General features: G+C 35.2%; 1 protein-coding gene across 1 annotated transcript in view; it reads left to right on the forward strand.

The window, feature by feature from the left end:
* The first annotated feature begins 1176 nt into the window (after positions 1–1176).
* Positions 1177–17209, forward strand: part of LOC120353120 — a 31032-nt gene continuing 14999 nt past the window's right edge. The window contains exon 1 of the mRNA XM_039435775.1: positions 1177–1298. Within this exon, the coding sequence (XP_039291709.1) occupies positions 1177–1298 (122 nt within the window). The remainder of the gene's footprint in view (positions 1299–17209) is intronic.

Genomic DNA, 17209 nt, shown 5'->3' on the forward strand with positions numbered 1-17209 from the left:
AACATGGTTTTTTAGTCATTATCTGCCATTTTTCTCAGAATATTACGGAGCTCCTAAAATTCTCCCATGTTTCCCATGTAGATTCATGATCTACTGGCGGTAAGCAAGCAAAATAAGAGCGCTGATGTTTGTTATCACATCTGATATGGTAATCAACAAAAATAGAATTACAAATTCAATTATCACGGTCTTCCATTTCAATGAATAAGGTTTGTTTATCATTCTTCTAATATTCGTTTGTAAAAAAGTAATAATGAATTTGAGGTTTAAATCATGGGATACTGTTGTGTACCTAATTGTTTGATTCTGGAGTTTTTCCCAAGAGGCTGAAGACATCAAGGACAATTCCAATCTTCAAGGAAGGTAAACCTGATGAATTGTTGAATTTCAGGCCAGTCTCGATAATTCCTGTAGGCCTATTTGGCAAACTCATGGAATCGGTGATGTATGTTCAGCTTTCACAGTATTTCGAGAGTAATTCCATCTTCCAACCTCACCAGTATGGATTCCGTCAGGGGAGATCAACCACGGGAGCTGTGCGGTATTTAGTGGAGTCGGTTCTTGGGGTAATGGAGGGCAGGCAGTCGGTCTCCGTTGCTTTGTGTGATTTGACCAAGGCATTCGACTGTGTCTCGCGTGACATACTATTGGGTAAAATGAAGAGGTATAGGATAAGTGGAGTTCCCCTGAAAATCATGGAGGATTACCTATCCAATAGAATGCAGTTCACATCAGTGAATGGTGCGGAATCACGGTCGAGGGAGGTGATCTATGGGGTGCCGCAGGGATTGATTCTTGGTCCTCTGTTGTTCCTTGTATCCATCAACGACTTCAGTGTGCATGGAAGAGCCTTATTGTTTGCCGATGATACCACCCTGCTGGCCCAGGATGAGGACCTCTTAACTGCTGTTGACCAGTCTAATCTTCTTGTAGGAGAGGCTGTTGTGCACCTCAAGGCGTGGTCAGGCTCATGGTGAGGTGGAGGTCAAACTCTTGGGTTTTGTGATGGACCCCACTCTATCGTGGGATCGACATATTGACATGCTGTGCAATCGACTGGCCAGGGTGACGTTTTTGATGCGTAAGCTGAAGCAACATGTGCCTGCCAACTACTCAATTACAGCTACCATGGGCTGTTCCATAGTCATATAAGCTATGTAATAGTACTATGGGGCCATGCAGGTAGCTGTGAAAGGATTCTCCTTCTACAGAAGAAAGTTCTCCATGTCATCACGTCATAGCATTACTGGAGCACTGCCGGCCAATCTTCAAACGTGTGAAAATACTGACAGTGTACAGTCAGTACATGTATAGCTCCCTACGGCTCCTAAGGAGTGAGGTTCATGCCTACCAGGAGAGGGGCCAGCTGCACCACTACAATACCAGGAGACGGAAAACATTGAGCTGCCTACTCCAGACTATCGAAAGCACACGAATGCTACCCCTTACAGATGCTAAAAAATTTTAACAGACTGCCAATTTGTGTTCATGAGCTGGAGTATGGGAAGTTTTGTAGGCTGGTTCGTGAAAATTCATCAACTACCTTCTCTACTCATTGACAGATGATGAGACCAGTGGACTTGTAGACCAGTTAGAGATTGTTTCATGAGTTACTATGGCAGACCATCTACAGAGCCACACGAAACAACCTATCTGCGGCCATCTCTCGTTATTTGTGTTTTGATTGTTACATATTTTGACGGAGTCTGTCTGGCGACTGCCGGTCATGGACTTGAATTACTGTTGCAGGAATTATAACAAGACTCCAAAAGTTTCGATCCGCACGGTATTTTCTTTTTCAAAAGATAAAACTTTGAAATGAGAATGGATACAAGCAATAAGAAGAAAGAACTTCAATTCTACAGAACAACGGTTCACATGAAGTGTAGAAGAACAGTGTGAATAAAGTGTGAGTCGGAAATATTTAATTGAAGTGTGAAAGAACAGTATAAATAAAATGTGAAATAACAGTGTAATTTATTAGAGTGTGGAAGAACAGTGTAAATAAGTGTGTGAGAGAACTTTGAACTGATAAATTAAAAAGTGAATGCAAAGTGTTAGAACTGTCCATAACATCATAATATTAAAGGTTTTACCTCACTTCTGAAAAACAGTCTCCTGATGGGTTTCTTTTTACACAGATTCATTGTAATCAAGTTTGTGGGAGCCTCTTCCTAAAAAAGGGTCACTTCAAATTTGGTTTATCTTTGATTTACCTCTCCTTTGATTTTGATACAGGCTATTATTGAGTTTCTTTGCTGAGATGAATTTATCAATAGCTCTATCACTGATTCGTGTAGGCCTATGTTCATCAAGCTGAAAGTATGGATAAATTATTGCATTTGTGGAATAAAGTGTTTCTATCTCAATAAAATTCATATCTGATAAAATACAAGTGTCTTCAATCTGAAATTTGAATAGTAGACTTTTCCATCCAAAAAAAAATCGATACAGTACCGTAACAAAAGTTACATTGATAAGCTATTAGAAACTACTATGATCTAAGAAGAATCAATCTACATGTTATGACGTCATTAATTAGTTGTGGGGCCCGAAGTAATAGTGGGTATTGACTCAGGGGACCTAGAAACGTATAGAAAACTTGAAATTGGGGTACCTTAATTTCTTTTGGAAAGCAATACTTTCCTTACCTATGGTAGTAGGGCAAGGAAGTAATAAAAAACACATAGACGAGATATTTTTTCATCTGTAGAACAGCTGTTTCGACGACTTTAAAAAAAATAATCGAATTTCACAATTTACACAAAGGAAAAAATCTGGTGTGGCGCACTCACACAACTTTCTTTCCTTGCCGTTATGAAAATTTATCACCTGACGCTAGTGTTCCCGCGCATCTCAAGTCTACTATTTAAAGATCCAAGCCAGCTGGTGACAGGATAATAAGCCTGGAGACACACGAAGTTTGCTATCTCTTCATAGTGAATGATTCAATAGAATCAACAATTGCCAACAGTTTGTAATTGAAATAATAACATTTTCTCGAATTTTGAGCTTAATTTTAATTCCAGGTGAAAATGTTACTGGACATTAATTGAAGAGATTTCCATGCTCAATATTTTCCACTTGGAATCTTTGTTTGAATTGTATCTAGAGCCTGATAATTAGGAATCTAAAATCAAACTTTGCATAGATGGGGCGGAGCTCTTGAAATTTTAACAGATATAGGACTAGTGGCAGTTGATAGAGCTTATCATGACTATTTTAGGTATGAATTGATCAAAATCGTTGGAGCCGTTTTCGAGAAAATCGCGAAAAACCCTGTTTTTGACAACATTTTCACCATTTTATCCGCCATATTGAATTGCATCAGATCGAAATGTTGTGTCGGATCCTTATATTGTGAGGACCTTAGGTTCCAAATTTCAAGTCATTCCGTCAATTGGGAGATGAGATATCGTGTACACATACACACATACACTCATACATAACACCACACACACACACACCACACCCACACCACACCACACACAACACACTCACACACACACCACACACACACACACACACACACACAACACACACACACACACAACACACACACACACAACACACACACCACACACACACACACACACCAACACACACACACACACACACACATACAGACCAATACCCAAAAACCACTTTTTTGGACTCAGGGACCTTGAAACGTATAGAAATTGGAAAATTGGGGTACCTTAATTTTTTTGGAAGCAATACTTCCTTACCTATGGTAATAGGGCAAGGAAAGTAAAAATCGGTGTGGCTCACTCACACAACTTTCCTTGCCGTTATGAGAATTGATCACCTGACGCTAGTGTTCCCGCGCATCTCAAGTCTACTCTTATAAACAAAAAGATCTGAGTCAGCTTGTGACAGGAGAATAGCGCTGGAGACATACAAGGTCTGCTATCACTTCATAGTGATCATATTATAGAATCACATTTGCCAACAGTTTGCAATTGGATAATCACATTTTCTCGAATTTCGAGCTTATTTTCAATTTTAGGTGAAAATGTTACTGAACATTAATTGTAGAGATTTTCATGCTCAATCTTTTCCACGTAAATTTTTTGTTCAAATTGTATCTGAGGCCTGATAATTGGGAATCTTAAATCAAACTTTGCATAGATGGGGCGGTGCTCCTGAATTTTTACAGATATGGGACTTGTGACAGTCGATAGAGCTTATCAATGACTGTTTTAGGTATGAATTTGATCAAAATCGTTTGAGCGGTTTTCGAGAAAATCGCGAAAAACCCTGTTTGACAAAATTTTCGCTATTTTAGCCGCCATCTTGGATTGCATTTGATCGAAATTGTTTGTGTCGGATCCTTATATTGTAAGGACCTTAAGTTCCAAATTCAAGTCATTCCGTTAATTGGGAGATGGGATATCGTGTACACACACACACACACCACAATAGGATTGTGTGAAAATAATTTTAATATTATTAAAATTAAAATACACACATAAAATACACACACAAAATAAACACACACACCACACACCACACACACACACCACCACACACACACACACACACACCACCACACACACACACACACACACACACCACACACACACACACACACACACACACACACACCACACACAACACACACACCACACACACACACACCACACACCACACACACCACACACACACAACACAACACACACACAACACACACACACACAACACACACACACACACACACACACACACCAACACACACACACACACACACACACAACCACACACACACAACACACACACACACACACACACACACCACACACACCACACACCACACACACACACACACAACACACACACACACACACACACCACACACACACACACACATACATACAGACCAATACCCAAAAACCACCAGGGGACCTTGAAACTTATAGAAATTCGTCATCATGTTATTTCCCTGATTTATTCTCGTTTGAGAATGAGGCTTACAGTTCAATGAGCGAGGAAAGTTGTGTGAGTGTACCACAACAGATTTTTTATTTATGGAAAAACTTTTTTTATTTTGTCTCCATTGACTGGGCTACATTATACGGGGCTGTTCCAGTACTCGTATCATTTAGGGCAATAACTACTATTACTTCAGGCCCCACAATAATTATGACGTCATAACATGTAGATTGATTCTTCCTAGATCTTAGTAGTTTCTACTATCTTATCAATGTAACTCTTGGTACTGTATCGATTCTTTATTGGATGGATTACTATTTAATTTCAGATTGAAGACACTTGTATTTTAATAATAAAAATCTATTGAAATAAAAACACTCTATTCCACAAATGCAATAATTTATCCATACTTTTAGATTGATAGACATAGGCCTACTAAATTCAGTGATAGAGTTATTGATAAATTCATCTTGGTGTAAGTGCACGTCCAGTGCCAACTCACCTGTCATCAAATTTTTGTTGGAATCGATTTAGTATGTTATTTTGAACCCAAAATCACAAGAAATAAACGGCGCTCACTATTGTTTTTAAATAAACAAAGTTCAAAGTTGCACAATTTTACATGCATTTAACCTATTAGAGGCAGCCATTTTGATTATCGAATATCAAAATCAAATTATTGAAAGGTCGATACAGTACATATCGATGTAATACATATTATTCATTGCCAATATATCAAAAAGGCCAGTTTCGTGGAACTGTGATCAGTTAACCTCTCTATTCTTTCAAGTTCTATGCTCATTGCTCATATGACATGATGTGGGAAGAATGATGAGAGTGTACACAATTATTTAGAAGTAAACCTAACTTTTACAGCATTTGAATATCAATTGCAGTAAATCTCGTTAATAAAGATTCTATTAGATTGAACATAACTTACCATGCACATGATATACGAGTTTGTCAAATTCGTTCAATGTAGACTGACAACGTTGACAACGTTGACTGTGGCGAAGAACTGAAACTGAACTGAACTGAACTGAACTGACTGTATACATCTTGATACAGTTAGCAGTTTGCTTTTTTTATCAAGTGAATACATTTTTAATTCGTTAAAAATGAATTTTGAAAAACTAGAGTATGTTCAAATCCTGAAATATTATGTTTCGATAAATACATTATTAATACTTGTATCTTGAGTTCTGAATATCCTATATTTAGACCAAGAACAATTGTCTCATTTAATTTGTCTCAGATAATTGAATCGATAGCTTCATTAAGAGTCGCCTGACCGTTGAAAACTGTTGAATTGCAATACTACATAAAACATTTAAGTACCATACCTACAGTTGCACAAAAGCCGATTAGATTTTAACCGTGATTAATCAGGGGAACCAATCAGAGAAGCTTTTTGGAAAGAAGAAACCCAATCACGATTAAAATTAAAACGGCACTAAGTGAAATTACTTTAATCTTAAAAAGCTCACAAATTTATTGGTTGCGGTTTGTGATCAGCAGATAATCAGCCTATCTTGCCCTGCCAACTCCACTAAAAACGTCTAATAATATGGCCTTGTTCTATATGACTCAACAATTGGTTAAATTATAAAATATATCCTAGAACTTTGATATATTTTATAATTTTACCAAGACTTGGTAATTCCAAATTTCATGTGTGTATTTTTTTGTTTTACTCGTTTTTTCAAACGAGATGGCAGAATGCTGTTATGCACTATAATGCTCTCATCTGAAAGATGGGATCACCATGTGTGGGACTCACTTTCCCTGATTTGCTTGTTCAACAATGGAATATATATATTGGATGCTGAATGTATATCTACGTGTTAAAAAGCAAAACTGGGCGCATAACCACTAAACTGCCTACACCTACACCTACACCTAAACCCTAACCCTTTCACATTCAACACTCTGGATTCAAAGCAAAATCCTAACCCCCTAACCTATCCTTTTATATTTAAAACATTTATAAACATAAATCTATGTAAAAACCTGTAATCCCTTCCAGCATATTGCAATTTCAAAGCAAATTCCTAACTCTCTAACCTATCTTTTCACCTTTGAAATATCAAAAACCATAATTCTACCTGTTCCTAGCCCTTTCTAGCATATTGCAAATTCAAAGCAAAAACCTAACCTAACCTCATGAAACATTATTGAATGTAAATTGGAAAAACCTAAACCCTAACCCTTTCACATTCAACACTCTGGATTTCAAAGCAAAATCCTAACCCCCTAACCTATCCTTTTATATTTAAAACATTATTAATCATAAATATTTGTAAAAACCTAACCTAACCTAACCTAACCTAACCCAACCAAACTAACCTAACCTAACCCAACCTAACCTAACTAACCTAACCTAACCTAACCTAACCTAACCCAACCAAACTAACCTAACCCAACCTAACCCAACCTTACCTAACCTAACCTAACTAAACTAACCTAACCCTTTCACATTCAACACTCTGGATTTCAAAGCAGAATCCTAATCCCCTAACCTATCCTTTTATATTAAAAACTTATTTAACATAAATCTTTGTAAAAACTGTAATCCCTCCAGCATATTGCAATTTCAAAGCAAAATCCTAACCCCCTTACCTATCTTTTCATCTTTGAAATATCAAAAACCATAACACCACCTGTTTCCTAGCCTTTCTAGCATATTGAAAATTTAAAGCAAAAACCTAACCTAACCTTATGAAACATTATTAAATATAACTTGAAATTACCTAACCCCCTAACCCATTCACATTCAACACTCTGGATTTCAAAGCAAAATCCCAACCCCTAACCTATCCTTTTATATTAAAACATTTATAAACATAAATCTATGTAAAAACAAAGCAAAATCTAACCCCCTAGCCTATCCTTTATATTCAAAACATCAATAAAAGTAAATCTTCGTAAAACCTGTAATCCCTTCTAGCATATTGCAATTTCACAGCAAAATCCTAACCCTCCAACCTATCTTTTCACCTTTGAAATATAAAAAACCATAATTCTACCTGTTTCCTAGCCCTTTCTAGCATATTGCAAATTTAAAGCAAAAACCTAACCTAACCTCATGAAACATTATTGAATGTAATTGAAATAACCTAACCCCTAACTCTTTCACATTCAACCTCTGGAGTTCAAAGCAAAATTCTAACCCCCTAACCTATCCTTTATATTTAAAACATTATTAAACATAAATCTTTGTAAAAACCTGTAATCCCTTCCAGCATATTGCAATTTCCAAGCAAAATCCTAACCCCCTTACCTATCTTTTCACCTTTGAAATATCAAAAACCATAATTCTACCTGTATTTTAGCCCTTTCTAGCATATTGCAAATTTAAAGCAAAAACCTAACCTCACCTCATGAAATATAACTTGAAATAACCTAAAACTCACCCTCTTGAAATTTTATGAAAATCTATTGCTGCATATCACTATAAATGCAGAACATATAAACATAAATATAAAAAAAAACAACATATAAACATGAATAGAAATAAATACAGAACCGTCGGCTTGAATCTAAGATCTCACTTTGCTTGGTCAATTAATCAATAAATTATATTTTCAAAATTTATAATGAATTTTCATAACTAAGATGAAATATTTTGTTAATTAATTGTTACTTTCACATTGTGAAAAGACGATCTGGCAACAGAGCAAATCGAAAAAGAGGCAGCGCTATCCGCTTTGTTGAATTATAGACAAGGATAGCAATACCAGTGCTGAGTAAACATTACCATTACAGCATGGACCTCACTACAGCGTTGTAGTTGGGTTCGCTTTCAAAAACATTGACAACGGGCGAATTATAAAATGGAGAATTTAAAATTTTACCAGAGTAGTATTCAATTATATTGAAAAATTCACATCCATTGTGATGTTTTCATGTTTTATTGACGAGATTGATGGGAAAAATAAAACAATTTGAATATTTTTCAAGTATTTATTGAAATAAAATCATTGAACTCAAATTCATAATGAAATACGAATAAATTAATTGCATTTTTCTAATGATAGCTTCTCCATATGTGCATCACTATTGATAGTTCACAAATCAATATCGAATTGATTTATCGATCATCGATATTTGTAACAAAGCCCAGTGAATATTAAAATTGATGGTGTAAGTACACGTCCAGTGCCAACATACCTATTATCAAATTTTTGGTTGGGATCGATTTAGTATGTTATTTTGATCACAAAGTCACAAAAATTGAACGGCGCTCACTATTGTTTTTTAAATAAACTAAGTTCAAAGTAGCAGAACTTTAAATGCATTTAACCTATAAGTAGCAACCATAAGTAGCTAAGGTTAGGAAAAGCTGTAGGTTAGGGAAAGCTTTATGTCAGGAAAAGCTTTATGTTAGGAAAGCTTAGGTTAGAAAAGCTTGGGTTAGGAAAACTCAGATTAGGAATATCATAATTTGATGATTCCAATAATCAAAATGGCTGCTACTCATCATAGGATAAATGCATGTAAAATTGTGCTACTTTGAACTTAGTTTATTTAAAAAACAATAGTGAGCGCCGTTTAATTTTTATTATTTTAGGCTCAAAATAACATACTAAATCGATCCAAACCAAAAATTTTATAATAGGTATGTTGGCACTGGACATGCACTCACACCCATTTTTGTTTCAAAGTTTCATCTTTCGAGAAAGAAAATACCGTTTTAAACTTAAAACCGTACGGAAACTTTTGGAATCTTGTTATAATTCCTGCAACAATTAGGTACACAACAGTTTTAAGTCTATCCCATGATTTAAAACCCCAAATTCATCATCACTTTCCACAAACTAATATTAAAAGAGTGATAAACAAACCATATTTAATGGAATGGAACACCTTGGAAATTGAATTTGTAACTCCAATTTTGTTGATTACCATATCAGATGTGATAACAAGCATCAGCGCTCTTATTTTGCTTGCTTACTGCTAGTAGATCATTTATGATCTACATGTGATGACGTCATAGTTTATTAGAGATCAGTTGTGGGGCCTGAAGTAATAGTAGGTATTGTTTAGGGCCGGTTTCCGAGCTCGGGATTTAGCTAAGTTCTAGACTTTGAACATCTGGAGTCAGAAAATTGGCTTTCCGAAATGGGGTGTAGTCGTAGTTTTTATGATAATCTTTATTTTCTCATTTCCGTAATTGGAAACGTTTTTGCTTGGCGAAATGAAACATTCCTGAATAATACAAAATAGCTGATACTCTACACTATTTTCTCTTTATGTAATTTGTGTTCAATTTTCTATTTTTTCGAAATTTAATTTAAACGTTGATTACTACTACGCCCCATTTCGGGAAGATAATTTTCTGCTCTAGCTGTTTTAAGTCTAGAACTTAGCCAAATCCCGAGCTCGGAAACCAGCCCTAGATCCTTGATACATAATAATTTGAGTTCGATTCATTCAGATGCAGGATTACAGATCCAGGGACCGATGCATTTCTGACACCCTTCCATGTTGAGACAGAGGATTGTAACATAAATCCTTCAGTAAGCCAGAGTATGAGAGATTCTCACCGTATTTTACACTACTGTTGCATGAGGAATGGCTGTGTCTTGGCAAGGTAAGGACCGAAACACACGAGGCGTTTTCAAGACGAGTCGGCACGGCATGACCAGACAGGAAGTTCTCCGATTGGCTGATTTGGTTGGCGTATCATGAATCAGCCAATCGGAGAGCTTCCTGTCCTCTATAGTGAGGTCCACGTTATAATGGCAGTGTTTGATTAGCAATGGTATTGCTATCCTTGTCTATCATTCAATGAAGCGGAAAGTGCTATCTCTTTCTTGTCTTCTAACAATGTAGAGTTAATATTCAATTGACAAAATCTTTCATTTTAATTATGAAAATTCATTATAAAAATATTGAAAAATGAAATTTCTTGCTCAATAAAATATAATTGATTATTTTAAACGAGATTGAACAGTTAATATTACATCAATAAACCTGTATCAGCTACCATCTATAGAAGGCATTGATGACATTAGAGAGTCGGCAACATTCTTCTCCTATCTTTCTCCACTGCCATTATAACGTGGACCTCATTATAGCAGTCCTCAGCGAGGTCCACGTTCCTACTCGAAGGGATTTGCTTCTGTCTGTATTGTTATGGACGAGGCCTTTAGAGGGATGGCAGAGACGTGGGGTTTCCGGAATCTTCTGGAGGAAGCAGGGAGCTACTGGATCATTCCAGTTTTGGTGAGGGAACCATAGGAATGACAAGCGCATTCTCATACCTTCCTGGTGGTTTCCATGCACTGAGATAGGTCGGATGTGGATGGATGTTTCGCCACACCTCCAGAGAGTTCTACTGTGATAGGCCGGGTCGCCAGTGTTCCGCCTGCCATGAAAACCGCCACTCACCAAAAAAATGGTCAGTTTTCATGAACGCCATCTTTGATGGCAAGTGGAACAGCAAAAGTCAAACTGGGTCTATTCCTATTTTACATCTATCATTTTTTGCCAGCACTGAACCTGTATTCCTCTTAGTTTGTAGTAACATTAAAAAGGCTGAAAAGTAAATAGGCCTATTAAAAGTGTTCAATATAGGAGTTTTCATCAGTTTAGTAATATTCTTATGTTGGGGAATTCCATCATATTCAGGGAATCAAATTTATGATTAGTTATGCAAGGATATTTTTGATTAATTTCATTGTGATTTTAACTTTTGGTCTAGGTTACAAAATTTAGTAGGCCAATAAAAAATGGTTAAAATATCGGCATACAACTGTTTTTTTTCATAAAACTAAGTATTTACCTACAGTCACTATTACATTTTACTCATGAATCTAAGAAGTAAATTTTTACCGTTTTTATATAGAGCCTTATTGTTTAGTTCTAGGACTAATGAAAGAGGAGTATTTCAAGTTGAAACTCGTCTATGCTACAAAATTTGGAAACCCAATATTCTTACTTTATTCTCAGTCAATTTGAATGTTTGAACGAATATCTAAAAAACAGTCATCACCTCGCCTTGTGATTCAAAATATCAATGTGTATAACAAAAATTAGATGTGCACTTGAGAAAATTTTTGTACTTGTCCCTTTATCCCTTTTCTCCCTTTTAACCATGCAACACCTGTATCAAATAATAGCTCCTATGTGGTGGCAAAATTTCATCTGCCTTCATATTTATAGAATTTTCATTAAAATTTATATTACCTTATGTTTCAGATTCTATCAAACAATCTGTGGGTCGACTGTGGGCATTGAGACCCAAATTGAAGACGCTATTAAGGATTGGCTAAAATATGCGACAGTCAGAGTATTTCAGTGGAGAAAAAAAACAATCTAATTTTGTCGGTAATTAAAAATATGAAGGTATAAGATAAAATATTTAAACACATTAATATTTATATTTATTTTACACAAATATTTAATAAAATATTAAAGTATTATGAAATGAAAGTGGAAAGTTATTTTGAAAGTTCCTTTCTATTGAAACACTGTAATAAAATATTGTTTGGCTATTGCATAAATCACAAACAATCATCATACCTGAAAACTAAAATGTAGGGGGGTTTATAGGATGCCAATTGGCAAGACAATAATATTGTCTTCTGAAATGTACAGCTGGTGTAAATTATCAATTGAATCTTTTAATTCTAAAACCCTCATCTAGGCATGACTAAATAAAAATCTGTGTGATACACTCACCAACTTTCCTTGCTCATATTTTAAACTACGATCAGACTTCTGTATATATGTGTATGAATAATTGTTTCCAAAGTACTTCTTCTTTGTGTAATTGTGAAATTCGATGATTTTTTTAGTCTCATTTTTTTTAAAGTCGTCAAAACAGCTGATCTACAGATGAAATATATCGACTATGTGTTCTTTTTATGAACTGCGCTACCTACCTACCTCAGCACGAGAAGGAGGTTACTAAGTCCATTTCCCAGGATGGGGTGGACCCCCCTTTCCCAGAAAGGAGACTCATGCCAGTTGATAGAGCTGATGATACAGGGTATGAATTTGAAAAAAATCGGTCAAGTTATTTTGAGAAAATCGTGAAAAACATGGTTTTTCAGTAATTATTCGCCATTTTCCTCAAGAATATTACGGAGCTCCTGCAATTTTCCCATGAAAGAACTCATGTCATTTGATAGGGCTTATAATAGCTATCCATGGTTCAAATTTGAAGAAAATCGTTGAAGCCGTTTTCGAGAAAACCTGAAAAACCTGGTTTTTTAGTCATTATCCGCCATTTTTCTCAAGAATATTACGGGATCATGGAATTTTCCCAGAAATGAGACTCAGGCCAGTTGATAGTGCTTATGATATCTATCCATGGTATGAATTTAAAGGAAATCGTTAGAGCCGTTTTCGAGAAAACGGTGAAAAACATGGATTCTTAGTCATTATCCGCCATTTTTCTCAAGAATATTACAGAGCTCCAGAAATTTTCCCAGAAATGAGACTCATGTCAGTTGATAGGGCTTATGAATAGCTATCCATGGTATAAATTTGAAAGAATCTTTATAGCCGTTTTCGAGAAAACCGTGAAAAACATGAATTTTTAGTCATTATCCGCCATTTTTCTCAAGAATATTACGGATCTCCTGAAATTTTCCCAGAAATGAGACTCATGTCAGTTGATAGGGCTTATAAATAGCTATCCAGGTATAATTTGAAGAAAATCGTTAGAGCCGTTTCCGAGGAAAACGTGAAAAACATGGTTTTTAGTAATTATCCACCATTTTTTTCCGCCATCTTTTAATTGGATTTTGTTGTATTTCTTATTGTCGGATCCTCATGGTATAATGACCTTAAGTTTGAAATTTCAAGTCAATCGGTTAATTAGGAATGGAGTTATCGTGTTCACAGACATACACACATACCACACACCACACACATACACACACACACATACACACACACACACACACAGACCAACACCCAAAAATCATTTTTTTGGACTCAGGGGACCTTGAAACGTATAGAAAACATGAATTAGGTACCTTATTTTTTTTTGGAAAGCAACTTTCTTACCTATGGTAATAGGGCAAGGAAAGAAAACTAATTGACAACATCAGCTGACGGTTTAAGAAGACAATTATTATTGTTTTGCCAATTGGCATAGTTTAAACTGGCATAAATGTCAAGTAAAAATTTAGATGATCTATATTATTTGCTAAAAAGAATTGAGCTATTTTTACTCACACAGATGAAATTATCATACTAAAAATCAAGATTTTTAAACAACTGCTGAATTCTTGAAATAATAGTTTTAAGTTAGTTGTTTTCTTACAGACATAAAATGTTTTTGAGCTTGGCAGAGTATATTAATTACCATGGTAATTTGGTTGAACCATCTCAGTTTTTAAACAAACTTTTATCATACTACTTTTTTGTGGATCAAAATTGAAGTAATATGGATAAAAGAAATAAAATCTCAGTACCCTTTTTGAATCATTTAAATAATGATTAATAATAGTGATTAAATAATTCAAAAAGGGTACTGAGATTTTATTTTTCTTTCTAGTTCTATAAAAAGTAGCCCTATACAGAAAAGAGATGAAGTAATATGGTTTTTATTGTGTGTTTTTAATGTCACCTTACCAATGTACCGCATTGCACGGTATATTTCTGTTACATGAAATCATATGTAAATGAATGGAAATATGATTTCGTATTCTCATCTCTTTTCAAATGATTTGAGAAATATTACCATGTAATTGATAAGGTACCAGTTTGAAAAGTATGGCTAATTCAACGTCTATTTATAGTTGAAATAATGGTTGTCACGACGTGCTTTCAACGTCTATTTATAGTTAAAATAATGGTTGTCACGACGGCTTTCAACGTCTATTATAGTTGAAATAATGGTTGTTACAATGTTTTTTCAACTGTTATTCAACGTTGAAAATAATGTGAAACGCGGACATTTTTTTCGTGTTTTCAACGTTGAATTTCAACATCTTTTCACGTTGAATTTCAACGTCTTTCACGTTAAGGTATTACGTGTTGGTAACGTTATTTCAACGTTTCTGTGCTACCTGGTACCTTTTCCAAGAATAGTGATAATAAATTGGTGGAAATTTCATCACTACAAAATTCTTTTTCAATTTATTGTGAATTTTATTGGAAGTTCAAGGTATCCTTGAGGTCAAGAAAATCTAATGCAATTCGATGTAATGCATTCTGTTGGGACCCTGCAAGTTAAATTTTGGTTTTATGGAATTGAACTTGGCGGTTAAACTGAAAACAGGTTGTACCGCAGAAGAACTGTATCAGAAAACCACAATATTCATTCAGTTATAACAGTTTAATGCTTTAAAGCTATTGCTATTGAACTGGAAACCTAAAATTGAATAAATAAATGGAACCAAATAATAGATTTCAACTAGTACAGTGAAAATTTTACATAATAATTATGTCATATATTTGAAAAATAACAAACATTTATAAATTACATTTTGAGTGATCAGGATATTCATGATTCTTAATATTGTCCTTCATAATATTCAACCAACAATATGAATCTGAACTCATTGACAAAATAATCATCCACAGCTCTGTAGAAAAGATGCCACTTTTGACGAGTTGGAAAACGTTGCCTACCACGTTGGTCATAGAATTTATAGCCAGTGGTTGGTGGATCTTGGCGAGTAACCAAGCTTGTCATGTGTGTGAAGCGACAAGCTGGATCGGAAAAAGAACTAGTTTGGTCGTCGTCCCAGTTGACAGAATAGCCCAATTTGTCTCATTTTTTTTTTTTTTTTTTGGCTGTGTGGTTTTTAAGGGCTGGCGGTTCTCTGCGACCCCAATAGGCCGGATGTATTCTCCACCTTTCTAGATTGGTCTTATGCCTTATATTATATAAATGCACATCTCAGTCGGCAGTTCCATTGAAAGACTACAGTCTATCGTTCGCTTCTTCTTCTTCTAAATCGTGATAGACTTATAAAAGTGATACCTAATAGACTTTTTTGTCATACTAACCTCAATTGCAGCTGTTTTCCATGCATCAAATCAGCCGGTAAACAGCCTTTTGCAGAACAAGAAAACATGTGATTTCATTACAGCATACTATACTGTGAAGAGATCATATGTTTTCATTTACAGTTGAGTATTTTCCCATTATTAGTAGATAGGACGCTAGGTCTCTCTGAGAGTATTTCAGCTTAGCGTAGCTACGTGAAGAAACCTTTATGACTTTACAATAAGAAACATCTGACACGTTTCTTATTCAAATCAAATTGTTTCAGTCTCAAATTCCTAACAGTTCTGCATCATTCTGCCTCGTAGAAAATATCTCTCAGAGGCACTGTCCACTGAGTTAATAATATCTAAGTAACTAATAGAATAACTCAAATATTATTAGAAGAACTCATCTAATAAGTTTCAAGTTATAAGAACTCATCTGACATTTTTTAACATTAGCCTTTATTATACTATCTGAGATCGATGGGTCTGTTATGAACCAGGCACTATGGCTAGGTCATGTTTATAGAATGCAGTAACTCGAGCAGCAGCAGGTAATAGTTACTGTTCTCAGCAATATTATTATTCCTGAGAAAGTATGACAAGAAATATTGTACGTAACTTGTATGGTAACGGTATTTTAACGCATTCGTATGATAATTCTACTTATGCGGTAAACTACCATTACCGGACTTGTTATGTGAGGTACTATTTCGCCCCACTTGGATGTAATGAGCTGGTTCACGTGCATCATATGGAGGCCGAAAATGATTGTTTTCTCACCAGGCAAGTAGAATTTTTACGGCCCTAGGGCTGTAAAATAACCTTGAAGTCAGCTGATTCTGATTTGATGTGAACGTGTGTACAAAAAAGTTTATCCAGTAGCACAGAAACGTTGAATAACGTTAGAAACACGTAATACCTTAACATTGAAAAGACGTTGGAATTCAACGTTGAAAACACGAAAAATGTCCGCCGTCCACATTATTCTCAAAGTTGAATAATAGTTGAAAAAACTGTAACAACCATAATTTTCAACTATAATAGTCGTTGAAAGCACGTCGTGACAACCATTATTTTCAACTATAAATGACTTGAAAGCATGTCGTGACAACCATTATTTTCAACTATAAATAAGACGTTGAATTAGCCATACTTTTGAACCGGTACCTTATCAATTACATGTAATATTTCTAAAATCATTTGAAAAGAGATGAATACGAAATCATATTTCCATATGATTTCATGTACAGAAATATTACCGTGCAATGAGGTACCTTGGTAAGGTGCCATTAAAACCACATAAAACAATATTACTTCA

The sequence above is a fragment of the Nilaparvata lugens genome, chromosome 9 (assembly GCF_014356525.2).
Source record: "Nilaparvata lugens isolate BPH chromosome 9, ASM1435652v1, whole genome shotgun sequence".
Lineage (NCBI taxonomy): Eukaryota > Metazoa > Arthropoda > Insecta > Hemiptera > Delphacidae > Nilaparvata > Nilaparvata lugens.